We start from the raw sequence: 27,540 nt of genomic DNA, 5'->3' as shown, positions 1-27,540 counted from the left end.
ACCACCTGAGATGCAAAGTTCAGTGAGTGTAATCTCTGGACACCACCTATATGATGAAAGATGTATTGCTGGAGTTATTCTCAGAAGATTACTGGAAGAATAAGAGCTTTATCCATGTTAAATAACTCATCAAGGAGGTAGAGGGGAAATTCTGAAGTGCTTGCTAGGGAGTCTCTACTCCAAATCCCTTTCACTAACCCCTGAAGCAAAAATGTCTGTTTGCATATCATTGCTCTTGGCCAGACAGTCAGGCCACATACCTGTAGGTTACCTTTTTGCTGTTTGAAGGAAATTCTGGGATCCTCAGCAGCCTGGGGCAAAGAAATCACTTGTACTCAAGCCTTTTTGGAAGCACAAGGACAGGAGGTTTGTAAAGAGCTCTGTTGTTCTTGGATTTCCTTCCTAAGGGTGGCTGGGCTGGACTTGCCTCACATAGCTCATCCACTTTGCCTTTTGCTTCAGGAGTGCAGTGTGAAATCAGGACCCCACTCAAAGCAAACCTTCCTGCCAAGCCTCCCAACCTCACAGGTCAGTGTCTGAGTGAGGGCTGCTCAGGTTCAGGGTGTTCTTCATAACCAGCTGATGTGTATTCCAGGTGTCCTTCTGTCAGTGAGCAGCATGAAGGTTTCTGTTGCATTCAGGAAAGTGCAGAGATGGAGTATGTGCTTGAGGGACCTGGTAGATGGAAGCCTGGCAAAGGTTTCCTGGCTGAGGTGAAGCAGAGGCTTTGGGTTTCTTCAGATTACTCAAAATACAGATATTCAAAGCTTCATATGGCTGCCAGACTTCCATTGTGTAGGAGTGTGCTCACCTGTTGAATACAAATGGGCTGGGGCTGGTGGGAAACAGTGAAACTGTATGACATTGAATCAGCAATAAAGACAAGTTATTTAATAAAATGTGCTCAGTTATTAGGCTCCTGTGGGCTCCAGTGTCTGTGGTTGTTCCCACAGTTTGCAGGAATTCCAGAAATCATACAGATTGTATAAAAATAGAGAGCTCTGCTATTAAAATTGCAGTTACAACTGCAGAACAACTGCAGTTACTTGGCTTCGAAACTTTACTTACAAGGAGCATGCAGGTTGATGGATATATTCTCCATGTGGCAAGAATGTAAACTAAATAAAAAAAAGTAGAAAGGAAATTCAGAAGAGCTGTCAAAGGATGTTTGTGGTTCAAAGATGCTCAGGTACCTGGTGAGGTAGCTATTGCTTCTGAAATTGGAAATGCAGATATATAGCCCATAGCTTCAGGGAGTTTTGTTTATGATGGAAAACCTTAACCCTCACAAATCTTTGCCAGATATGCTTCTATATACACTCTTCTTCATTTGCTGGGAAGTAGTTATTGTGAAGACAAAAATGCTTTTAAACTGAGATTGGCCATGGCACTGAGTGCCATGATCTGGTAAAGGGACTGGAGTTGGACGTGACGATCTAGGAGGTCTTTTCCAACCCAATCTATTCTATGATTCTGTGATTCTATGTGCCACCTGCTATGTTTCAAGTGTGTATTATGAGCACCATAGCTATAAAACCCATCTTTCTCCTGTTAAGTGTTCTCCCTATTTAAAGGTATAAAGAAAGGCCTGGGCATCTTGAAGTCCATATTCTGTTCCCAGTTATTCCACAGTCTTTCTGTGTCACCTCCAGTAAGACAGGTAATAACGTGGTGCCCCAATTTCTTTGTCTCTGCAGTAACTATAAAAATGCTTTTCAGAGGGATATGTTAAGCAGACATTAATTAAATCTGTATAAAGTGATTCATGTTATTTGGATCAAGGGCACTTGAAAAGAGATTGTAGGATTAAGTGTTGATACCCAATTTGTTGCTGCATCTGCTTCTGAGTTTGGTGATGGTTTTTTTGATGTTTTTTCAGCCAATTGCAAATGTGGACCAGGAGACCCTGGCAGAGCTGGTGAAGCCAAGCATCGACTACGTGCGCCATAAAAAATTCCGCTCTGGGAACTACCCGTCGTCGCTGAGCAACGAGACTGATAGGCTGGTGCACTGGTGCCACGGTGCCCCTGGGGTCATCCACATGCTCATGCAGGCTTACAAGGTGAATCACTGTGTGTTCAGAGATTCTGAGCTGGGAGGGAGGATCCACAAGGGTCATTGAGTCTCAGCTCTTGAGTGAATGGTCCATACAGGGATCAAACCCACCACCTGGGTGTTATTTGCACAATACTCTAATATATATATACATATAGAGAGACCTCTGCTTTTACAGAGAGACCTGTATGCAGGTTTTAGATTGTAAGACTATAATTTAGTATCTCGTCAGATCATAGAATCATAGAATGGATTCGGTTGGAAAAGACCTCCGAGATCGTCAAGTCCAACCCTTGGTCCAACTCCAGTCCCTTTACCAGATCATGGCACTCTGTGCCATGGCCAATCTCAGGTTAAAAACCTCCAGGGATGGGGAATCCACCCCCATTATGGGCAGGCCATTCCATGCCTGAGCACTCTCTCTGGAAAGAATTTGTTTTTGATCTCCAACTTCAATTTCCCCTGGCAGAGCTTGAGCCCGTGCCCCCTTGTCCTATTGCTGAGTGCCTGGGAGAAGAGACCAACCCCCACCTGGCCAGAACTTCCCTTCAGGTAGTTCCAGACAGTGAGGAGGTCACCTCTGAGCCTCCTCTTCTCCAGGCTCAACAACCCCAGATCTAGTCTTTTAAACTAGAACCTTATGCTAGGCACTACAAATCTCAAAATACTTACATTGGTATGTTTGTAAAGAGAAAATAAGTGGGTAAAATTGTTTCTCAGGGCACTAGTGGTTACTGGACTTCAGGCTTTCTTGGAAAAGGGCCATGTATTTAAACAATTTGGCAATAGAGTCCTGGGTGTGAGAACATTGACCTATATTCTTTGAATCTTCATCCCAAGAGTTTTTAAAATTATGTTGGTTTTTGAAAGTGTAGGTTCATTTGCCTTGCCAAAGAATGTCTTCCATAAATGACTTCATTATTAAGATAGAGCTTTTGAAAACTTAATGTCAGGGCAAAGATCCCTGGCCCCTTCTGGGGGGTTATATGCCCTTCTATATGCCCTTCTAGGGCATAAATATAACTGCTGAGCTACCACAAGCCTACTCTTTGCCCTTCTACATTCTTAACCAGGTTTGCTACTTTTCTTGTGCTTTGTGCTTCTGATCTGCATGGCATTTGAAAGTATGCCATTTAATTAAATTTATGCAAATTGATTCTTGCTTTTGACAGCCCTCCTTGACAGATTCCCTGGTCAGCCTCTGGGTGGGCTGGTGAAAAGGAGGTTTGGTTTATGGAATAATTACTCATGCTGCTACCTGAAATGTGAACTGTAAATCTCTAACTGCTTTGCTGCAGTCACAGTTGAGGTTGGACTATGGTAGGAGATTGACTTAACACTGCAGGCTTCCCCCCACCTCCTTCTTCAGTGTGATGCTTTCCCCAGCATAAAACATTTTGCAGGAGGTAAGAGGGATAGGACCAAGTTCTGTTTAACTGTCTCTTTTTTGGCCTCTTCATATTTAAGGTGATGGAGCGTATGATGTTTTTCTTTTACTGTCTGTATTCTGCATTTTGAAGCAATGAAATAAATAGGAGTATGTTTTGCTGGCTGTGCTTCCATACCAAGCACAGGGACTTGTGATAACAGACAGCACTGTTTGTCCTGGAAATCAAATGCTGTTGCCAGGCCTTCATTTGAAATGTCACAGTTAAGTAGCTGACAAAACCTGTTCAAAGAGAGGGATTCTTGATCAAGCTTATGGATTTAAGAATCTTGAATTTTAATTGCTTCTGCTAACTTATGAAATAGTTTGATGGGGATGCCATCTCCAGAGGACTAGGTCTATAGTAGGGCATCACCTTTGTTTTGTGGTGGGTTTTCTGTTGTTGGTTTTGGGGGGGGTTGGTTGGTTGGTTGCTGATCTGTAGGGTGACTCAAGCAAAGGTGAGCAAAAAAGTAGCTTTATAAAGGTGGAATTCTGGTGGTGTTCAGCTAAGTTACTTGCTTTTGGTTGCTGCTTTTTGGATGGACTCTCTGTGTCCAAAATGCACTTCAGTTGCAATAAATTCTGCCAGATTGATCCTTTGCCCAAACTGGCTACTGCTTCTGAACATATACTAATACTAACACACTAATACAAGTACTCATCAAGGCAACGTAGTGTTCCTACTTGTACTGACTGAGAAAAGAGTCCTGTGGTATGCAAAGATATATTCTTGTGCATTTTTGACATGGAATTGAAGGCAGACAGTGAGTAACAAGGAAGAATTACTGTGGAAGATCAGGACCTAGCCCTTTCAGCTCAGATTTGATGTCCAGTATTCTGTTTTCCAGAATTACATATATGTATTTTCAAATTTTGCCTTAGGAATGGAGGATGAAGAAAAAAGGACCACATACCCTTCAAACAGGTAACAGGTTGTAGAACCAAAGGCCTTTTACTTGAGGTTTTCCTTTGGGGTCCTGATTTCAGAAACAAAAACTTGAAAAGTTCGTTCTTTTTCCATGCAGGGAGTAACTTAGTTAGAAAAGAAAGGCAAGTTACAAGGAATGGATTATTAAAATTCAAAATAAATTGTATATGGAAAACCAACCACACCACAGCAAAACACCTCTGAGGTTCACTTCCTTTTGTTTTCATTAGTACTTCAATTTATGTGTGTTTATTCTCTGTTTTTATTCCACAGACTTTTAAAGAGGATAAGTACTTGAAAGATGCTATGGATTGTAGTGATGTCATCTGGCAGAGAGGTTTATTGAGGAAAGGATACGGGATCTGCCATGGCACTGCTGGCAATGGCTACTCCTTCTTGTCTCTCTATAACCTAACTCAGGACAAAAAGTACCTCTACCGAGCTTGCAAGGTGAGTTCTGCAGCATCACAGCAAAATTAGTGCTCCCTTTCCCATCCCAATGGCCTTGCAGGGTGGACTGTGATGGGAGTACCTGCTGTGCCCTGGGGTGGCTCTGCCCTTAGGTGACAGCACCCTGTCACTTGCTCCTCTTCACTCACACTTGGACTGGGTGACTTCAAGCACACAGTGTCTTCATCCACTGAGTGAGATGCACAAATGTTCTGTAAGAGAGGAGGAACGAAAATAAGAGTGAAAATTAGCCAGCCTGAACAATAACAGCCTGATGTTGTGTGGTGCTAATTATTTCATGGAGATACCCAGTCATCCTCAGCTCCTCGAGCAAAACTGTTTGGAGTTCTTTTGTAATTATTTGTTTTCAAACTAGTGCCTGTTTGGGTTTTTAGAGCTCTGAATTGCAGTTATTAATGCTCATTTAGAGTTTTTTCATTAGTACAAATTGTAGAGAAAGACACACTGAGAATTTTTCCACTGGAATTGTCCAGGTTCTGCCCTCAGCTCTATGCTAGCAGATACCAAAGGAGAATGATAGAACCATGGAATTGATTGGGTTGGAAAGGACCTCTTGAGATCATCAAGTCCAAACCTTGGTCCAACTCCAGTCCCTTTACCAGATCATGGCACTCAGTGCCACAGCCAATCTCAGTTGAAAAACCTCCAGGGATGGGGAATCCACCCCCTCTCTGGGCAGCCCATTCCAATGCCTGAGCACTCTCTCTGCAAAGAATTTTTTTCTCATCTCCAACTTCAATTTCCCCTGGCAGAGCTTGAGCCCGTGCTCCCTTGTCCTATTGCTGAGTGCCTGGGAGAAGAGACCAACCCCCACCTGGCCAGAACTTCCCTTCAGGCAGTTCTAGACAGTGCTGAGGTCACCTCTGAGCCTCCTCTTCACCAGCCTAAACACCCCCAGCTCCCTCAGCCTCTCCCCACAGCACTTGTGCTCCAGTCCCTTCTCCAGCCTCGTTGCTCTTCTCTGGCCCCGCTCCAGCCCCTCAATCTCTTTCCTGAACTGAGGGGCCCAGAACTGAACACAACACTCAAGGTGTGGCCTCCCCAAGGCAGAGTCCAGGGGAAGGGTCACTGCCCTGGTCCTGCTGGCCACGCTAGTTTGGATCCAGGCCAGGATCCCCTTGGCCTTCTTGGCCACCTGGGCACACTGTTGGCTCATGTTGAGCTTCCTGTCAATTAGTACCCCCAGGTCCACACCAAGCCAGAGTAAAGCAAAGCCAGAAAAGTAAGAGACTCGATAGCATACCTGAAATCCATTTGAGAACCAAGTTGTGGCACAGCTGCCAAAGGCTTTGCTGGCGGTGCCCAACATAGCAGGTCTGGGAGCATATTTGCAGCCAGCCTGCAGTCCAGCATCTCCAGCATTCAGTCAGGCCTTTACAGGGGAAATCTTGAAACAGGCAGAGGAATTTGCTTGTCTGTCATTCTTGAAATCTTTTCTTTTTGAGCCAGAGTATGCAGGGAAGCAAACATGAAGTTACATTAGTACATAGAGGCATGTAAGTGAGAGAAATAGATGGGTTACCTCTTGGGAGTCACATAACTGTTTCACAAATGAACCCCAAGAGCTTGAAGAGAAGATACCCCTGGTTTGTGCTTCACACTTTTCATCTTCAGAGCTTTTCTGTCGTGTTATCAGACAGGCTCCCAGGAGGCTGAACCTCTCCTAGCTGGCCTGCCTGGAGGAGAGGGGGGCTGTGGCATCCTGGGCTTCAGGGAACAGAGAACACCTGAGCCCTGTGCTGCTTGGATTGGGATTGCCATGGGCTGTGTGACAAGTAATGAGTGGCAGATGTCTTCCAAAGAGATGTTGTTTCTCTTTTTATTCCTCAGTTAAACAAAGATACTGGTGTGTCTCACTGGGTCTGAGTTGTGCTGAAGCTGTAAACTTGGAAATGATGGTTGTGCTTCAGTAGCCTCGGGTGCATTTTTTTAATTTTTGTTGTAGTTCCCAGGCTGGAGGTAACAACAAAGGCAGTAAGGTGGGCATGTTGCAAGAATTGATTGTAGCTTAGAAGCATAATGTAAACATGTTCAGGCCTCACATTTAAGCCAAGATTACAAGGGGGAATTGAGACTTAGTTTGGAGATTTATACCTGGAGGGAGCCCAGAAATGTTTCATCGGTTCTCAACAACAGTTTGGATCACAATGTTTGTGTTTGTGGCTTTTTTGCTGGGTTTCCTGAAGACATTCACACACATGCACACATCACTACCAAGAGAAGAAAAATTCATCCCCCACCAAGTATTTAAACCAGAGTGGTGGGGGAGAAAGGGAGGAGATGCCCCCCTTTTCCTCCTGCTGAACAGACCAGTAGCTCTGGAATTACACTTTACACCACATCCAGCTCCAACTCTAGGGCTGGGGCACCCTCTAGTTGGGATCATCTCTTTGCTAGCAGGCTGCCCAAATTGCAGGGGAAGCAGGGAGAGACCTCTTGAGTTCTTTGCTTTGTAGGAATCTTCACACTGTGTTTTGGATAAGCAGTAGGTTTGCATCCAGGCACAGAAGTGCCAGGGGAGCTTGTGGCCCCCTTATGCTCTGGAGAGCCATAAAGGAGAAATAGATGGTGGTTATTAAATTGATCAGATGAGGTTTGTAAGTCATGTATGTCTAATGTAGCTACTGCAGCAGTGTTGATCAAACACAAGAAAGACTCTTTTTTAATGGTAATCCATCTTCTGCAACAAAATATTGATGACTATAATTATCTCACTGTATTATAATGATTTTTCATAAGGCTTAGAGAGTGCAAATAAATAAAAGTAAGTACAGGCAGCTGGAGATTTAATACTCTAAATTGGTGCACAGAAGCTAAGGAAAACCAAAATGCAAATAACAGCCCTAAGTCCTGAGTATGTGGATAAATGAAGCACTAAGTTAAGAAACTGACACAGTATTAGAAAAAAATTTAACTGAGTGTATCTGTTCTTACTGCATTTTTCATTGACTTGTAGCAGGATTGATTTACAGAAAGCAGAAATTAAGTCTAGCCCTCCTAATTACATTGTTATGAAACTGAAACTCATGCTGTGAAAATACATATTTTAAAACCCAATTGCAGCCTTGTCATGGTTGGAGAAGGACAAGTTTATCTCAGACAGTGATTTATGTGTTGTGTTTCCGCTTACATTGCTTTCCATTTTGTACCTATTAATGATATGCAGATACTCCAACTTGCAATTAACAGTCTTAAATAGAGATATATTTTTTTGTTTCCCCAGTTTGCTGAGTGGTGTTTGGAGTATGGTGCACATGGATGTCGTATCCCTGACCGACCTTATTCTCTCTTTGAAGGTAAAGAGATGGTGTCACAAGTGGTTTAGAATTATAGGAAAGACGGGCATCCTTGCAGTTCTGGCACATATTTAGGAGTTGGGAAGTCTTTGCGGGGGTTCCTCCACAATGGGATGGGGTTCACCAACTCCCCTACCACCTCTGCCTAAAAGAAGGCAAGGGTGGTAGGTGGGGTAGGAAAGGACAAAGGAAAATCATTCACTCTCACAACTTTCACTCCTGGTTGCACATCAGCAGTTTCCATCTTACAAACAGTGCTATTATTACCCTCAAAATTCTGAGGCCTCTTGGTTTAAAGCAAACAGAAGTCTGGGCAGCAGTTCTGTCACAGGTGGTGTCACAGAGGGACTGGGAGAGGGGCAGCTGTGCATAGGGAGTCCCAAACTAGTTGCCAGCTTGTCAGAACTGGAATTCTCTGCTGCAATACTAAACCAAGGAAAAGGTAGTTTTAATACAAACCCAAATGAGCTTGAGCTCAAATTTCCTTAAGCAGGAAAGAAATGCAGAGTACTCAGGGGCTTTTCTGCAAGTTCAAAGATGTTGCAAAACACTTTCCTAGACTATTCTGTATCCCATCCTTACAGAATCGGTGCCAAGGAATGACAGACCCAAGTGGGATTTAAGGCAGCCTCGTGCTCCACCTGCTGCAAACACGGGGCATTACAGCAGGCGGGGCAGGGTTATTTTGCCAATAAACCAGTCCAGGGTGCAAACAGGAGGGAGCAGGAGTTATGTGCATCGCCCTTGAATACGGATTTACTGTCTTAATGCTTGAGGGAGAAAAGCATAAGTATTCTTATTCCTGATAGCACCCTTGGGGCACGGTGTGGATCTGTTGTATAAATGCTTTGAAACTTGTTGAGAAGGTGAAGTAGTGCCAACAGTAGGATGATTTGTGCTTCAGTGTGGGTATACAGTTTTTATTTTAGTGTTTAATGTCTGGGTTTTTTTCATAAAAATCCAGAAGTCTCGTATTTCAGATAAAAAGTCCTAATTTGGGGGTTTGTTTGGTTTTGTAGCCAACATTCATGCTTTCAGCAGAAGTTGCATGTGTATCTTAGGGAATTGTCTTGTTTTGTTTCCATCAGATGTTAATTCAGGAAGGTTCCTTTATATGTGCATAGCTACTGATGAAATAGAATTTTAGCATGATTGTAAAACTGAGCTTGTATTTGTATGCACCCCTGCTGTAGGATGACTCTCTTGCCTGTTACCCTAAGAGTTCTGTTGGATGATGCTGGTGTTATTCTTGGGACTCTGGCTGACCTCTTTATAAATAGCAAAGAAATGAATCTGTACATCTCAACTATAACAAAGTTTTGGCTTTTTTTTTAAAAACAGTGAAATGATGAGCAAGAGCTGCTCCAGTAGTGAATGACAGTCCAAACTAGGATTAACTTTTTCTAATTTGAAATAGCATTGAGGTTGTTCAGCTGCAAAGATGTTAGCAGAGAGATCTTGTTCTTGCCTTTGATCTTTTCAAATAAAATTTGGTTTTCTTGACAAAGTACTTGCCTTTCTATAGGCCCTAAGTTCACCTGTTCAAAAAGAGATCTGGTGAGGGAGGTGTTCAAACACGTGCTGTTGCCTTTGCTGTCAGCTGTGATAATGTCAAAGATGCACTAAGATCTCTCTCCTGTTATGTTTTAGGTATGGCTGGAGCTATTCACTTCCTCTCAGATATTCCAGTACCAGAGACTTCCCAGTTTCCAGCGTTTGAACTTGGACCTCAGAGGAGGGAAAACAAAGTGGAACAGGACAGCTAAAAACATCATTTTTAAAGGAAACTGATGCCAAAAGAGATGAGACTGTTTAGTGCCTCTGATACTGAACCAACTCGATGCTGAACCGACAGATGGCTAAGCCCCTTTTCTCACCTCTCCCGCCCCAAAGGACCATGAAGTCATTAGAGCATGAACAGGAGAAGCCACATTTAAGTTCTGTTAAAGTGACACATTCAGATGTAGGACAAGAGAAGTCAAGTTCTGAACTTTCTCTCTTCCGCTGTATTTGTCTTCTTCAGGTCTTTGACATGCTCTGCACGTTTATTGGTGTTTGTGTGTTGATTCGAGTCTTTTGTTGTTGTTAGCAACAAGCTGGTCTGTGTTGAACCTCTGTCCTGTTCCTCCGTGCATGACTCTCAGCAGCAGTGTTGCTTTCTGCAGTGTGGTTACCCACAGAGTGCCACCTGATGCCAGAGTTCGCTGCAGGGCAGTGCTTGGCTTCACTGCTGAGCTGGCAGCTCTAGAAAGAGATGACAAATGTTTTTATGTTCATACTTTTCTGCTTTTTCCTCCATATCCCCTACAGGCTAAGCTGATGGAAATCAGCCTGTTTTGATGAAAAGGTATGGGGCCTCTGCTTTCAGAAACTTAGCAGGGACCTGACTTATCTTTTGCTGCTGTTGTGGAAAGTTTCTTTGAAAGTCTGAAGGAGAGCCTCCCTTTGGTTCCTGCACCTGGTTCCTGTGTTAGGCACTTACAGCAGGGTGGAGGTGCTTCTCCCACTTCTGCAAAGCCCCCTCACATGGCATGAGCTTGAACTGCAGATGGAGTCACTCAGACTAACCTCCCACGGCCACCAACACCAGAGCCAGGACTAACTGGGCTTCTCTCCTGTACCTGGATTTGTAGTAAACCTGTCCTGCAGCATCTAATGCACAGATGAGTATGGGAGGGAGTCAGGACAAAGTTTCTCATGCAGGTAGCTCAGGGTGACTGTTAGTTCTGAACAAATGTGATGATTTGTTCTGGGCCCTTCTCTCCTATCTCAGCCCTCTTGCATTTAGCCCGTATACTACTACAGGAGCTGTGGAGGCTGCAGATTAGTAAGCAATATAAAGCCATTGCTAGAGGCTGTAACTGAAGTGCATTTCATCCTAAAATCCAAACAGAAGAAGCCTTTTGCCCTTAGTTTTAACTGCAGGTAGTGCTTTGCTTCTCCCTGTGGTGTGGTGAAGTTGTGGAATACTAGGCCAGCCTCCAGGTGCTCCTGCAGAGTATCAGGCCATTGGTTTGGCAGGAGAAGTGGAACACACTCTGCAGTACACTTAGAGCAAGCTTTTGTGTTCCACATAGTGTGTATCTTAACTGCTTGTGAGAGGTAAGTGTAGCACACTCTGAGTCACTGCAGCTCTCTGGTCATCCACTTCCCAGGTCTCCCTGTGTTCTGTCCTTCCAGGTGCTTCTTTTAATTGATATCTTCTGTTGGGTGCAAGTGTGACAGATGGCAGAGTGTGACCTTTTGGGCATGCACTGGGATATATGTGAGCTGTGGGCCACCTGCTGAGCACCAGTGTGTGTAGTCAGAATTGGAGATGTAGTGTTGTTCCTGCATAAATCTTTGAATGTGTTACAGTGTTCGTTCCCCGATCCATTGGGATGCTGATACTTTCCACATGCAGTTCTGCTGGACAACAGCAGCAGTGTCGATGCAGGAGCAGCCTAACACAGTGGTTTGGCAGGTAGGATTAAAACAGCAGCAGGAGGGACTTTTCCACCCCTCTGACATGGGCAGAAGGTGAGGTGGGGGCACCAAACCCAGCTGCACCTCTCCAGCCAGGGATGAGGGAAGATACTGAGAGGCAGTGGGAGTGAGGAATGTTGTTGGCAAACTGCTGGGCTGAAGCAAACAGGAGCAGAGCAGCAGAAAATGAGGAGTGGGGAGAGTTACTAGTGTGAGAGATCAGTGAGGAACAGGGAGAGCTGATTACAGAAGGCAATGCACAGTGTACCAGTAGAGGTAATCTCAGTGAGAGCATGCCAAGGGCTAGCTCAGTGTTTCTTTCTTAAGCCTGTGGATCACTGATCCCAACCATAAATAAGCCAGGAAGGAAACTTGCCCAGGGTGAAGTTTCACAGAAATGCTAGCAAAGGAGGTAGACACCAGCTCTGATGCTGTTCCACATCATCCCCACCTTTGTTCCTGCCCCTCTGCTGTGGTTGCAGAGCATGTGGAATGGGTTAATGGGGAAAGAGCACACCAAGTTCACAGGAACTGCCTGCAAGCAGCAGAAGCCACCAGCCTTCCTGGCAAATCCCAAGCATGTGTTGTATGGACCATGGGGCCAACAGGCAGGTTTTTTTCATTCAGTGAATGTCAGCCTGGGCTACTGAGCTAGGAATGGGTCCTGTGGGAGGTGATTTTGGTTGGCTGGAGCCCAAGGGGAATTAAAACTAGTTTTAAAAATACATAGGCTATATACACACTCAGAACAGCTTCATATTGAGCAGAGCTCCAAGATGCTTGAGTGTAGCTGTTGTAATAATGAGCAAGTCAGCTACGAGCTCTTGCTGTACCACAGCCAGCCTTCTGCACTATGTTTCTCTGTAGAATCCTCTTGGAATTGAGTAAGACTGGAAATGCAGAGTTGAGAAGCATCTGACAGTGTGTCTGCCTCATCTTTGCCTCATCTTCCTGACATGACTTTCCCCGTGGCTCCTCCTTTCTGTTTGTCACAGCATTGTGGTATCAAGGTGGCCCCTTAGGAAAGGATGTGGTATGAAGGTGAAAAAAATGCATTTCACCAAGGCATTGTTTTCTGAAATGACATCAAACTAAAAATGTGGAAAATGTCTTAATATTCCCTGGTTTGCTTTGTCTGCGTGTAATAGTCCATCTGTTGCAAAAAGCAGTAGTTTTAACAATGGAGATGCTCTTTGGGCAGAAAAAGAGGAAAAAATGCTGATGTTTTGTTCTTTGGCTTTATTAGTAAAGATCAAGCTATGTGGTGGTAATCTGTGTGATCTTTTTTTTCTCTTCCCTTTTGTTGTCCTTCCTTCCTTCCTTGCCTCCAGCACTGTGGTGAGAGCTGTCCCACTGATTTGACTGCGGAACTGCTTCCCCATCTCATAGTCCTTCAGGATGAAAGACATGCCAGAATGTGGCCAAGTGGGCAAATGGCTTTTTTGGTAACCTTCACATTTTCCTGGCACTGCAGGCCCCTTTCCTGCTGCTTCTCCCAGGTGATTTTTAGCATGACCTGCTTTCCCTTCTGGTCACACAGGCCCTGTTGAAGAGTTTGCAGCTAAAGCCTGGCGCAGGATGAGCTGGTTTTTAAAACATGTATGAAGACACTCTCTGTCCAGCTGATTAACATCTGTTTTCCAGCTTTGAGGGAGTCTGATGTGTTCCTCTAGCTAGGTTTAACAGAAGGAAACTTGAAGCATGCTCAAGCAAGGGGCAGTACTTCTGTTTTACAAAGCCCCTTGTGCCACTCCTGGCTGCCTTTGCTACTGAGAGAAACTGCATTTTTGGATTAAGAGTATTAGTTCTGGTCTGCAGATAATCTGTACGAATTCAGCTGTAGCTGGAGAAATGCATTGAGGCTTTTCTAGCACAGTAAATCTCTGAAACATCCAAACATCATAGGCTAGAGAGGAGGGAGGAGGTGTGTGGGCTGGTGTTTTATGCAGCAGTCTTTCCTGGTGAAACTGTTCACTTTTCTCCCATTTGTTCTCAAGGGTTTCACATCGATTCACAGGCAGGGCAGCTGTGATTTATGCAGGGAGCAGTAGAGACCTGACTTGAAGCCACAGCTTCTCCTTGACATCTTCAAGTGGATGGCTGTAAATCCAGCTGTAGCGATGAGATAACACAGGGCTAGGCAGCAGGAGAGAAACAGTGAGACATAGAGAGATCCATCTATGCTTCTGACTTCTCTCCCTGCATAAAGCCAAAATAACACATCTGTGCAGGAAGGCAGCTGCCTTCATCTGCAGGGGCTGGGGTCAGAGGCTGCTTAACTTGGCACCGTTCCCTCTGCTTTCTCTGCTTCACCTTGCAGCACATGTGAGCTTGGAACAGTGGCTGCCTGTCACACCTCTCCTCTTTAATTGCCTTATTATCTGCTTTGTAGAAACTGTCTTCTGCTGGATCCTTCTCCAGTGTGATGTCTCTGTAGTCTATTCCCTGCCAAACAGTACAACTATAAAAGCCCAGAAGGCAGCTCAGATGGTGACAGGGCCATCAGAGGGGAGGGCTCCCGCAGCCACAGGGCATACAAACACATCCTGGCCCATTTCTCTCTCTTACTGAATTAGCAGTGTTAGATCAGAAAAATAAAAATATGTAAAATAATAGGCTCCACTCTGTGAAAAAGTGTTACAGCTTCTTTGCTGACCTGTGTGCCAAAAAGCAGCCTTTTGGATATATGCATATAAAGCTGATCCTTCTGAGGGTTTGGGGGTTGTGGGTTTTTTTTGTTTAGGTGAAGAAAGAGGAGTATAACCTTTGCTACTTTGTATGGTCTGAAGAGCTTGTTGGAAAATGTAGTCCCAGCTATTTGTTGTCACAGCAGTGTAAGCTGTCACAGGGCTCTAAAGCAAAGGGAAAAAAAACCCCACCCTCAAAACAAAAGAAGTTTGTCACTACATTATCTTTTCCCAAAGTGATGAAACACAGGCCACACCAGAGCTGCAGGCAAGGGGTACTAAGAGTCCTTGGTGTTGCCTTTTATAGAGATTTTATGATAGCAGAATAGGACTGACCCCTTCTCATTGTCACTGCTGCCAAGGTCACAGGTCACCAAGGGTTTCCTCCCACACCTGGTCACTGCCTCTCACAGGTACGTCAGACACACTTCAAGGATGCACAGCTGGAGAAAGCACCTCAAGGGGTTATCATTTACGTTCCTGGCTCCCCACCTAACTTCAGTGGCTCCATGAAAGCATCTCCATTCTGGCGAAGCCCTGTCGAGGCATTTAACCCCCCTGTATCAAACATCCCTGAAAGAACCAGGAGAGGGATTACCACAAGACATTAAATCTCTTTTCTGATGTAGATGGGCAATCTCAAAGGCAGGCAGGGAGCAGCTGCATACTGGTCTGATACCTCTGGGAAGGGGCAGGAGAGTGCCTCACACATGCCCAAAGGTCCCAGCCACCAGCACCAACCTTATTCTGCAGTCAAAAACACCATCTTGCCTCATCAAGGTGCCTCATCAAGGTACCAGCACGTCTGTTGTGCTGGAGAAAGGACACAGCAGCTGCACCCATAGAATCCGAACAGATAAAGCACCAAATCACCACGGGGAATTTCTTAGCAAAGCTGCAGCACTGGCAGCTCCTAGGGCATCCCTACTGCCAAGTAAAATCCTGTTAGAAGTGCAACAAGAGGAAAGGCATGTAAACAATTTGAAAGTAATTCATACAGGATGCCCACACAGGTGGTGTGTTTTCCAGAAAAGACCAAGCACCAAGCAAGTTTGCCAGCAGAGACATCCATGTGTTGTAAGAGGTAGTGTCATCCATCAGCACTAGGAAATAACTAGCCAGACTTGATGAAAACTTCACCTGAAGTTGAATTTCAATGTACAAAGCCTTCTATTCAATGTGTCCAGGACAATGCCAGCTGTCATAGATACATTTCATAATATAAAAGGACTTAACAACATCTATCTACTAACATGAGGTCTGTTGTAATTTCTATTGACAGAAAAATGTTAGATTTGCTTTTTAAAAAATCATCCTGTTTACATAACCATACTCAGTGACATACACAGCTTTACACTTCAAGTGCACACTGATTTAGAAAATATATACAGTTACAATGTGCAGATGGACCCAGTATTCATATATAAAATGCACTTTCTTGTTACCTTACTAGCCCACCGAGCCTAGACTGCACACAGAAGTATGTTGCTTTGTCCCTTATTATGATGCGCAGTAAGAGAAAGCCTTGGTTACAATTTCACCCAAGTCAGGTATGCAGGAATGTACTCCTCCAACCTACCTTTGCTCCAGGTGCCCACCAACTCCACCAGCAACTTCAAGGAACGTTGGCCCTTAGAAGTTTTTCTGTTAAGACACTCCCATTGGCAATAAAAGGGATGCTCTGCAAATCCAGCTTGACACCTGGAAACAAGTTCTCACAAGCCACTGGCACGGAACAACAGCATGATAAAGCTCTGGCTCCCTGTGCAACACAGGTCTTCACTCCAAACCACCCCAGTGACCTCTGTGGCTCATGTGCCACAGGAACAGTGTATTGGCAGTGAGGCAGCTTTCACTGGGTACCCAAAGGTCCACACTGAACTCAACCCTGGTTTTGCAGGTCCTTCAGCAGCAGGAGGCAGTGGCATCTTCTTTTTTGTCACTCTTCAGTGACATGACTCAATATGCACAAAGGGAGAAGGTCCCATTAATACATAGTCATGTTTCAGGGCAGCTTCACATTTTTTGCTAGACACTTAGGGGTGTAAGAGAACTGATAAATAAAGGGGCTCTCTGTTTACCTGAAGCTGTTCACCTGTGGTCACTCAGAACTGGGCAGGAGCACTCACAACAAAACACATGAAGAGCTGAGTCATTGCAAGTCAAACTATCTGTGCATCAGGTAAAAAAATGCTATTGAGTACCTGTCCCAAAAAATTATTTCCCTGCACCTAAAAAGGAAAGCAGATAGACAGATACATCACCTGAAGATGACAGCTTTACTTGGTACTCTTTGTGGCAGCAGTTTCTCAGGGAGTAAACTCCCAATATCTTCAAGGGAATAAACCTGTAACTGTGCTTTCATCCCTTCTTACTGAAAATATTTTCCAGTTTAGGGAAGAAAACACATGTATTTTTATGTTTCTAACTGTTCTTTCAAGAGGCACAGGTAGCTCTGAGGTTGTAACACCTCCCTCTCACTACCAACATTCAGGTCATCTGTTCCATACAGTCTCACTGCTGGCAAAACAAGGGGAGCAGGATGCAGAGTCCAGGTGGACAAGAAACATTCAGGTCACAGTCTTTCACTGTTTGGATGCATCTTTCACAGTAACAACTCCTTTTTTAGGGCTCTTGGCAGAGCCCTTGCCATGGCTCAACAACACTGGTACTGGAGTCACAGTGACTTCTATCACAGCATCTTTCTGTTATACATCAGAACCAAACTGTGTAAGAAAATCATAAAACAAAAAGATACTAGCCACAAATTCTGATAAAGCATTGCCCTGCCACTTCTACCCTCTTTCTCTGTCATTTCCCTTAGATGAGAGAATTTCTGCTGTGGGGTCTTTAGGAGGGTGCATGTCACTCTGGGACTGTACAAACTGCAATCAGTAACCTGACACAATGCAATTAAAACCAGGATTAAAATGAACAATAAATAAAGAGAAAGACATACAGGTTTCAAATATAGGTTTCCATTAAAAGCATTACAAAGACAACTTCTCTCATTTTGAAGACAAAGAAAAAAATCCACTTCTACTAAAAAAAAAAAAAGAAAAAATTAAAAATCACCCCTTTGCAAGGAACTTTAATGAGGAAAGGTGCAGGGGAAGGAGGGAGAGAGGACTTGGAGAACTAGCAAGTGTTCAAAAGGGCAGATGCCCCCCATCTTGGTCATTTTGCAATTGCACCTTCTTCTTGCACAGTCAGGTCAGAGAGCCAGAGAGTCCTCACGTGGAGGATTTCACCACCTGCTCGTAGGGGGGCGGTGGAGTGTTGCAGTAGGAAGGTGGGGGTGGGTACACCGGGTTTCCCTGGGGGGAATTGGGCTGCACGTGGAAAGCCATGGCCATGGGATTCATCACAGCTCCGCCTGGGTCTGTGTAATACGGCACTCCAGGTTGTTGTGACCCTGAAAGAAAGCAAAGGGGAGAAAAGGGATCAACAACAGCAGCACCACCAGGCTGTGCTCTGCACACTCAGACAAGCCTTTTCAAAGTGTTCTTCAGAGTAAAGACATGGAGCTGTCTTTCTCCCTCCCAGAGAAGACCCAGGCTTGAAGGACCACACTCACTTCAAGTATCACCAACAGGTTTCCATTTTGCATCCAATAGAAATCACCAGTGAAACAAAGGGCACCACTACCCCAACCAGCCAGCATTTGAAAGGGAAAACAGCAAGCCCTGTTCAGTTCCCCTGACAGAAAAGCTACTATGTGTGCAGAGAGGTGTGGGATCCCAGATGGACAAAGGAGTTTCTACTGTGGCCCTGACTCAGGTGTCAAGTCTTCAAAAGGACTTCTTGGATTATTTTGTGGTGTACTGGATCTGCTGCTAAACCACATTTCAAATAGATAATCTCCCTTCTAGGCATGACACAGCTTAGAAGCAAGAAGCCAAGTTGCAGCCACTTATGTCTGACTAACACAATGGGACAAGATTGTTTTGCCCAGATTAAATTTAAGAAATGACATCGGAGCCTGCAGGGACAAGGAAAGGAAATGTATGATCAAATGCAAAATTCCTTGGTTATGACACATGAGGAGTAAGCAGAGGCTGCTGCCACGAGGAACAAAGGTGGTGTACAGCCCTCCTCAGATACCACAGTGGGTGCTGAAGATGACCTAATGCAGCTGAATTCACAGACTGTGTCTATTTGAAGAGGTAAATCAGCTTACTTCTCTTTCTCTCTGTCTATTTAAATAAAGATGGACTGGCAAAAAAAAAATCATGTCTGACCAACAGGTTTTCTTCTTTTGATGCTAGTCCTTGTTTGCTAAAATGGCACAGCCTCTAAAGGGACCTTCCCCTCATCATTCCTTTCTGTGACTTTTTGACACCAGGACTCAGTATTGCCACAGAAGAAATATATGTTTCTTGACACTTTAAGCATCTCTTCAAACTTCAAGCATTCTGGAAGGAGCTACATGCCAAACTCCAAAACATGTTCTTACAATATTAAATCAGACAAGGAACAGGGACACAAACTGTCCCAGAGCCTGGGTGCCTGCCAAAGGAGCAGTGTTTGGACACTCAGGAGAAGAGAATATGAAAAGCAGATCAGAAATGTAGCTATTTCCTTCTTAACACAGTAATTTTTCACACAGCACCACAATACCTCTTCCTTTTGCCTGTGTGAGTGAAGAGCTGCTCTGCAGCCTCCCTCCTTGGCTGCAGCAACAAGAAGCCAGTGCTCTGCATCCATCCATAGGATCAGCTCATGGCTACAGGACAGCCAGGCTGGGAACAGTAGCTCAGTCTTACTTTCTCCCAAGTTTGGGCTAGTACCCTTTTCTGCAGCCTTTTTCTTCAGTATTTTTGATTAAATGGACAGTTAAATCCCGGTCAGCTCTGCATTTCTCATTTCCATCTTTTATGGGGAAAGTGGAGAGGTTGACGTAGCTCTTTGCCATTTGCTCTTTAGGGAAATCACTCTTTTCATTAAAACTTATTGTTGAATTTGGTGGGATGGGGAGGTGAGTGGACATCAATCTTTTGGTTCATTAAACTCAGAAGAAAACAACATCTGAGTATCAACATCTTTGCAGGATCAGCTCAGTAAGCATTTCATAAGTGACTATAAAGGGATCTGACCACTGCCAGCCCCTGAACTGCCAGTCTGGGGCTGTGTAGGCAAGGGCTGCAGTGAGAGATACCACCAGATCTGCAAACTGCTTCTTGTGGGTGAGGTGTTCCATCTGTTTTCCCAACCAGGCCCACAGAAAAAGCACTCCCAGAAGATGCTGCTCCTGTCACTGCAGGGAAGGAGGGAGATGAGCAATGAGCCTTGTTTTAAAGGGCTCCACCTCAGCAGGGAACTGGCTACCACTACCAAACCTGGAAGAGTAGCTGGTGGAAAATGGGAACTTGGTTGACTACTAAGTCTCATTGCTTTTTCTGCTCATTATTCCTAGAATAGTAAAAAAACCCCTAAAAATAAAAGAAAAAAGGTGGAGCTAGCTCAGAGGCCAAAGCTTTTAAGTAATAGCAGTAACAGTCTGGAAGTAAGTGCCATAAGCAGGTCATCAAAGACCTTGTGCTTATTTTATATTTGCCCACAATTTGTGTTCCATGAACTGTCATGAAAAAGTAAAATTGTGCTCCAGATTAAAATCTGGGGTTTACCAATCCATCCAAAGACACTCCCTCTTCACATAATCTCAAGGCTACTTTTCAGGGTTAAAAATATTAGTTTTGTCAGACTGGTTCCCCCCCCAGCTGAAAAATACTCCCTGTTCAGTCAAGGAGAAAAACAGATGCAGAATGGAGGCCCTAAAAAATCCTTTTAGGATTTAAACAAGGAGAGTGAATAAAGTACCAGTTTGTATCTGTAACATCTTTTTAAACATTTAGACCTGAGACAGAGTGGGGAAATGCAGTGTGAGAACATGCTTAAGGATGCAAGAAAGAGCATTTCCTTAGTCTGCCCAAGGCATGTGGATGTGCAACACCTGGCACTGGAGCACTGAGAGCCCAAATACTGCATGTCTGCACAACACTCACAGTGACAGCTGGCAAGGAGTGTGAGGACACTTTTCTAAGGAAGCCATCTCTGATGCAGCCACAGTGTTGCACAGAGATGTGACAGCTCAAAAGCAGATTTTTGGTTGAGAGGTTTTAGGCACCAAATTTTCATAGAGGTCCTCCTCCTCATTGCAAACTATCCAGTTGTATTTCCACTTCCAGTATAAAACAAAATCAAATTGTCAATTAAAAAAATGTAAAATGAGTCAGAAAATTCACAGGATTCAAAGGAAAAGTGCCTGCGTGTGTGTGCATGTGTCCTTTTGCTGGCACACTTTAGAACTGGTTTATGCAATGTGGAGAGGGGCAAAAAATGTCTCAGTTTGGCCTTGCTGAGGCAGGGAGAAAGAAAGCACCAGAGTGTGCATTCAGATAAAATCTCAGCACTGTAGAAGGTCTTTCAACTACAGACAGCTGCATTTAAAATAAGGCACAAACAGCTTCTGCTTAAAGGTGAGTCATATTCTGCAGGATTCCCCCAATTTAACAGAGGGGAAGAGATGACAAACTTAGAAAGCAGTATTGCCAGAGGAGCCTCAGTAGGGAGGTCCTCCTGATGCTCACAGCCAGTACTGAGCAGAGAGACAGCAAGCAGACTAACAAGGGGAGAAGGACCACTTTGCCACAGAAAAACTGTAGCACAAAGCATTAAAGGCAAATGAAAAATAAAAGATTTGCAAGACAGCCAGACTGTGGAAGAGAATGTAGCCTTTCCTTCACCTCTGCCAGCTGCTATCATTTGTATTTAAACTCTTTCTTCATGTGTTTGGATACCTATCATTCTGTCTGCACTGCAAAGGGGGAGCTTGCTAGCCTCCTTCCATGCATGGACATTAAAGGCATAGGAACCAAAAGAGAAGGGAACTGCAAGTCCTGCCACCTTGGATTTGTAAACCCCTTCTGTCCAGTGCAGCTGCATTACATTATTTGAAAGGCCAAAGATGTTGCTCATCACAGAAGGTGCCTGAGTGGTTTAATCCACTGCAATCCCGTGGTTTCCAAAACCCAAACAAACCAAACCTCAAACCCACCCTTTTGAAATACCTTGGCAAATGTAATGAATTAGTGACACTTGTTTAACGAGCAGTCTCTGACCTGATGCAGTGTTGACTGGTTGTCTGGTGTAAGACACATTAAAAGTAGGTTCTTCTACTAAAGGAGGAGGGTACATCCGTCTTCGGATAAAGAAACCAGCGCCGCAACAGAACAAAACTCCCATCATCAAAAGGAACCTGGGAGAAAAGAAGAGGGAAGTCAAAACCCACCAGCATTCAGGCAGCTCTCAAACCCAGACTGTTCACTGAGAACACTCAACATCAGACTTTTATCAGGGTTTCTTAAATAGGTTGTTGCTTAAGAGTAGGTCTGTCATTTGAGACAGCACTCATGGGGCACTTATGGATGCATTATGGACACCTTTAGTGATTAGTACTATTACCAATGTTTCCTGGCATGTAAAATATGAATCTGGAACTAAAACACCCTGGAACTTTTCAGAAGTTCATGTTCATCCCTGACCTTTGCCAGCAGGATGCTGACCTGAAACTCCAGGTCAGTACAGTTTCAAATTACCCATCTAGGCTGGTCAGGAGGTTTGTGGGAGACAAAGAGGAATGCTATTCCACACTTGCCATTCAAAGAAGATTCTTAGATGTTCTTAATTACCCAACACTGTAATTTTGTCTCCTGTGGGAAATATGATAGCTGGCATTTAAGCTCAAGCCAGAAGACTGAAGAACTCACCACTGACGATGACAAGCTTTGCTTTGTACTTCCTACATGGGTCATTACATTCTGAAGGAGGACATAATTTTGCTTCAGTCCTCCTCCTGTCAGGTCCTTTTTTGACCTAACTAAACTGTCCTCTTCATTCCCCTGCCCTGGTGCTGTGGAAGCAGGAACATGCAGCAAGGGCACGTGAGATTTTGTTCTTTAGACAGTGGCTTTCACTGTGTTTTCTTGATTAGTTATCAGACACATTAGTGACTCATGCAAGCTCTTGTAAGTACAAATGGTTCTTCTGCCTGTAAATGCCCTCTCATTTCATGGCCCTTTACTGGAAGACAATGACAACTGTGCCTTTCTGGAAGGGAAGGAAGCTGGCCAGAGACCAGCCTACACACCATGCTTATCTCCTCTGGAGAATTCCCAGATGCCTGAGAGGAAGAGTGTGGCACAGCATGGCAGCAAGAGTAATTTCATGCAAAGGGTCAAGCTCTGGTCTTGTTTCTGCATCAGAAAAGAGAGCAGAAGGAGGTCCTGTTTCCCTGAGTCAATATTAATACACCCCCCTTTGGCAGTACTCCTGCAAAGGATTTGTTCTGAACAGAAAAACAGAGATTTACGACGTCACCCCAGGGATTGAGATAGAGAGCTCTTCACTTATATCAGTAAGGATTGTACACTGAAATCCCACAGTCAGCTTTGGGAAATCTCTGTATTACAGTATATATCAGGCTTCTGTTTTTCAGTGTTTGTTTATTTCAAATTTTAAGGCTTTTATTTTTTTAATCGGACTTCAAATTCTACATAAAAATGCCTGAAATCAGGTTTTCTGGGAGAGTATTTCTCTCTATTGCAATTAGAAGGTTTCGTTCAGGTGCTTAAATTCCACTCCAAAAGGCATTTACCTTATTTTTTCATTATGCATGTAACAGTGATTAGTTTAAGCTTTATCCAGATTAGTGAGCTGCTGGTTTCACAAGCTCGAATCTTTCTGCCTTCTTTTCCCTTGCTGTCATCTCCAGTGAAATCCTCATAGTCATAAATGTACTTCTCTTCCTTTTTAATTGAAGCCTCAATTCAGCTGGCAAGCATATATTAAACCCTGCCTAAAAGCACAATCCTCCTCATACAATCCTCTTTTAAAACTGAGTGTCCAACACAAACAGATGAATGCTGCTGCTTGATGGTAGCTGGGACAGGCATAAGGAATTCAGCAATTCTGGATAAAAGTGGGACCACTGCCTGTACAAACCCCCAGGATGCAGAAGAAGGAAAGGTCAACCTGACATAAATAACCTTTTTCAGTGTATTCTCACTACATGGGGAGAATTTCATAAGCAAAAAACCCAAACCATTGCATTTATATGTACACATACACCTTACTGCATACTTGTACCTACTGTACTTTAAAATACTAAGACTGGCAATACCCTGATTAAAGTACAACAGAGAAGAAGAGGACAAACACAAAATGCCCAGATGCCCTGACTTACCAAAAATACCATAGTCGCTGGATAGAGAGAGCTCTTACACAGCATCTTGACCCACAGCAATCCTCAAAGGAGCGACATCTGCAGAGAAACACAGGGCATAAAAAGGGAGGGGTTGTCACTCAGATTAAAATGCCATTCCCACCCCCAACACCTTTCTCAACCCTAAGCAAAGCATTAGTTATGGCATCACCACAAGCCTGGGAGGCAAAGCCTTCTCAAAGTGTTCAAGGCTGCTGGGATGGAGCTTTGAGCATCCTGTTCTAGTGGAAGGTCCCCTGTCCATGGTAGAAGGACCATGGCTAGATCATAGCTAGATGATCTTCAAAGGTGCCTTCCAACCCAAACCATTCTGTGGGTCTGTCAATAAGAACAGACCACCCTTGGCTGGGTGAAGTTGTCAACCACATCACTATCCAGGAACTTTTTGTATGTTATTTAAACAACCTTCCTATACACCTAATCTCAAACCACCCCAGAAAGACTGAATGCAATGTTCAATTCTATATAAAACAGGACATGTTCTATAGAAAAGTGGGCTTACTGCGTAAAGGAACACTGCAGACCTCAAACAGATGTCTGGGGTTTTATTCACTGCAGCAGACCAGAATTGCCAGGACAAAACTACCAGATCACCCACTCCTTGCAAGTCAGCAGCTTCCAGACAGAGATACCACTGAGAAACCAAAAAGAAAACTCCAAGTGTACTGCTATTTGCAAATTTAACATCCTTTTTTGTTTCTCAGAAGTTTCACTGGACTGCAACTGCCAACAACTCCCACTACTAAAGCAGGCTTTCCTCTAAAAACCCCCACATTCCAAATTAATATTTCATATGGAATAGAAGCATTTTAAAGGTATTACAATACCAACCGCTGTAAATACAAGATACCACTTCACTAAAAGTCAGCACATACATTAACAGCTACCTCTGAACAAATTCTATGGGAACTGCCCTTTCCCACACCAATGAAACACATTTAGTAGTGAAAAGGACTGAGGTAACACAGAAACTTGGACTTGGATGAAAATATGCAGATTAGCATACCCATACACTGAAAAAAAAAAAAAAAAGACGTGACCACAACTGGATTTATCTTTGTTAAGGGTGTTCACATCTCTTTGCTCAATGTCCATACTTATTTAAGCATCTGATCTTGGAAAATTTGCTCAACTGCATGACTGTGCTCCCACATTTACATGCCAACTAAAAAAACTTCAATTGAATAATTGCACAGACAATTACACATTTACATGCTCAATTAACAAGCCTTCAGTCACAAAATACACTGTCACATAGGCCTCAGCCTCTCATGGGCCAGAGGAGGATGCTCTATGGATATATAAACAGTTGTTTTGCAAGTGAAAACAGTTACATGCCCTTTTGATGACAAATAAATAGGATTTATTTAAGCAAGCCGGAGGCTCTGACATGATCAGCATGGCAAGGTTCATTCATAGACTCAGGCACCCAGTCGGAGACTCATGCAAAGCAAGTTGCTCATGTCAAAAGAGAAAACACCCACTTGGCTGTCACTGAACAAAAAAGTGACCCATCTCCAACTTTTCTTTATTAAAGCTTGCCAGGACCCCAACAGCTGCTTATACTCAAAGCCACCACACCTCACAAAACTGCTAACAAAACTTAACAAGTCAGCATTGACTTCAAGTCCCATTGAGACCAAGAAATTAAAGCACCCCTCCACACTCCACAGTGGATCAACTCAACAGAAGCTTTCAAGGCAATATGTTAAATGCACAAACTGATAAAATGGGCTGGAAGCTGCTGCCTTCTGTCAAACCAGTGGCCATGGTACCCTTTTGCTCTTCAATGTGCTTTTGCCTGGAGCACTTCATCCACGCTGATGGGCACTTGCCCCTTGGCTGATGCTGCACACCAAGGACTTTGTTGGGCCAGAAAAGCAGGCAAGAAACAGAACCCATAAATCTAGAAGTCCTTCTTGAGGCCACTAAAGCAAGAATAAAAAGAAGGAATTGAGGGATGTGAGCAGTCTTTATCTCTGCCTCCACACACTGGCTCTGTCAGTGCAAACACCTACATCTGCCCATACACAGGATGGGGAGTGGATGTGCCATTTCCCAGACCCCCAAGAGCTTAAACCATAATAAAATTTAAACTAAAACAGAGAGGCCACAGAGGCTGCACTCCCCAATGCCCACCCTTGCATTGATTATTTTGCATCTGTCTTCTCGAGAGCCAGAAGAAATGGGAAATGGCTGTTTTAATGTGTATATTAGTCATTCAAACCATCAAAATTAAAGAAGCATCAGTGCGAGAATTATAGTACCTGAATTTACTTTTTCCTCCTTATCTTTAAATTATCTAGGCTATGAGTCAGCACCATTTTTAGAGTCTGAGTGGCTTAGCTTTTATTCCTGCAAAAGAGGGCTAAAGCACCATCTGGAAGTCAGAAAGGCTACACTGCTGAATGTTTATGAAGCTCCTGAGACCACTGACTGGCAAACAAACAGGCCATCAAAGAGAAGTTTGTCTCCTGCACAGATGACTGCACTTTCAAATGCCTGAAAACAATTATGCAAAGGACGGCAGAGTTTCTCATTGTGCCTGTGTTTAGAGAAGCTCCAGTTCCTGATAGTCAGTAAGCTTTCTGAGCCAACTCATGCAAGACTGAGCCCTGCACTTGCTGGGTGGATCTGTGAAGGTAAACCTGTATCACATCTCAAAGGGATCTGACACTAGTAATTTCTTCACTTTTTACCCGTAAAACCTGTGTGCCTGTGAGAATGGACACATGTACCCACCCATCAAGGATGATGCCACAATAACACCCTGCTGTTTGTATCCCCCAGCACTTCACAGCAGTGCCCAAAAAGACTGGAAGAACAAACAGCCCATTTGCTGATACTGCCATCAGGCTACAGTAAAGCTCTGTTGATCTCTTGATCTTGATTTAATGTGCTATGCAATCACAACACAGTTTCTGGCAATATCGATCCAATTTACACACCAATTAACTTACTTACAAAAGCCAGATTTATTAGCAGGCAAAAAACAACAATAGAATCAGCTTATTCATGGATTAACATACAAGTTTAAGTACAACCATTCTTTGATGTACTTATTCGGCAGCAAATCTCAGCAGAATTAAGACCCTGGTTCATAAAAAACAAACAAACAAAACACAATTAGGCACACAAATACACATTTATTGCATTGGTATGCACTTTCTTTAAATTGCATTCTTGTTTTGGCTGTGCTTTATGGAGAAGGACAAGTTGTGCCCAATGCCAGTTGAAGAAAAAGAAGCTTTACTGTCAATCTGAACTGGACTGAGCCCATCTCCTATATAAGATTTCCCAAAAGCCAATTTTCCACAAGCACATATCAGTGATGATCTCAAGACCTGCATTTCTCCAGGACAATGCTTGTTCCATTGATCAGAAGTTAACCCATTCCATAGGATAAGACATAATACATCAGTTGCTTTACTAATCTACAACTTCACCAAGTCTCTTTTCTGAAAACTATCTGCAATGTGATTTATTATTTAGAAGCTACATCTTGTCATTCACATTTCAGAAGAAGGGGCTGTATCTGCATGTCCAACGATTTGTACAGGAGCTTAACACTACAAGCACGGTAGAGAGGTTGTCCCAAGGAATCCATTTTGCTACAGGTGCCCATTAAAAATGGAAATCAAAACACAGAGTTCAACTCTGCACTCAGGAGTCCCACCTAAGTAACTATTTCTGAGGCCTAAAGTGGTTTAATCTTTGTCCAGAAAGATGCTGCTACGCAAAAGTCACATCATCCCACTGGCATTCACAGAATCACAGAATGGGTTGGGTTGGAAAAGACCTCTGAGATCATCAAGTCCAACACTTGGTCCAACTCCAGTCCCTTTACCAGATCATGGCACTCAGTGCCACAGCCAATCTCACCTTAAAAACCTCCAGGGATGGGGAATCCACCCCCTCTCTGGGCA

At 43.8% G+C, this 27,540-nt stretch overlaps 2 protein-coding genes across 2 annotated transcripts in view; one reads left to right on the top strand and one right to left on the bottom strand.

Annotated features, from left to right (window-relative positions):
* The window catches only part of LANCL2 (LanC like glutathione S-transferase 2), a 34,349-nt gene extending 21,434 nt beyond the window's left edge, over positions 1–12,915 (top strand). Inside the window, exons 6-9 of the mRNA XM_071559609.1 lie at positions 1,880–2,062; positions 4,686–4,862; positions 8,107–8,179; positions 9,830–12,915. Coding sequence (XP_071415710.1) covers positions 1,880–2,062; positions 4,686–4,862; positions 8,107–8,179; positions 9,830–9,945 — 549 coding nt within the window. The 3' untranslated portion in view covers positions 9,946–12,915. The remainder of the gene's footprint in view (positions 1–1,879; positions 2,063–4,685; positions 4,863–8,106; positions 8,180–9,829) is intronic.
* A 4,372-nt stretch (positions 12,916–17,287) lies between these two features.
* VOPP1 (VOPP1 WW domain binding protein) overlaps positions 17,288–27,540 on the bottom strand; it is a 67,486-nt gene continuing 57,233 nt past the window's right edge. The window contains exons 3-5 of the mRNA XM_071559610.1: positions 23,576–23,653; positions 21,453–21,589; positions 17,288–17,746 (exon numbers count right to left, since the gene is read on the bottom strand). Coding sequence (XP_071415711.1) covers positions 17,565–17,746; positions 21,453–21,589; positions 23,576–23,653 — 397 coding nt within the window. The 3' untranslated portion in view covers positions 17,288–17,564. The remainder of the gene's footprint in view (positions 17,747–21,452; positions 21,590–23,575; positions 23,654–27,540) is intronic.

Source organism: Pithys albifrons, chromosome 7 (assembly GCF_047495875.1).
Source record: "Pithys albifrons albifrons isolate INPA30051 chromosome 7, PitAlb_v1, whole genome shotgun sequence".
Lineage (NCBI taxonomy): Eukaryota > Metazoa > Chordata > Aves > Passeriformes > Thamnophilidae > Pithys > Pithys albifrons.
The sequence above is the reverse complement of the archived record's forward strand: the minus strand, read 5'-3'. Positions and strand labels throughout refer to the sequence as shown.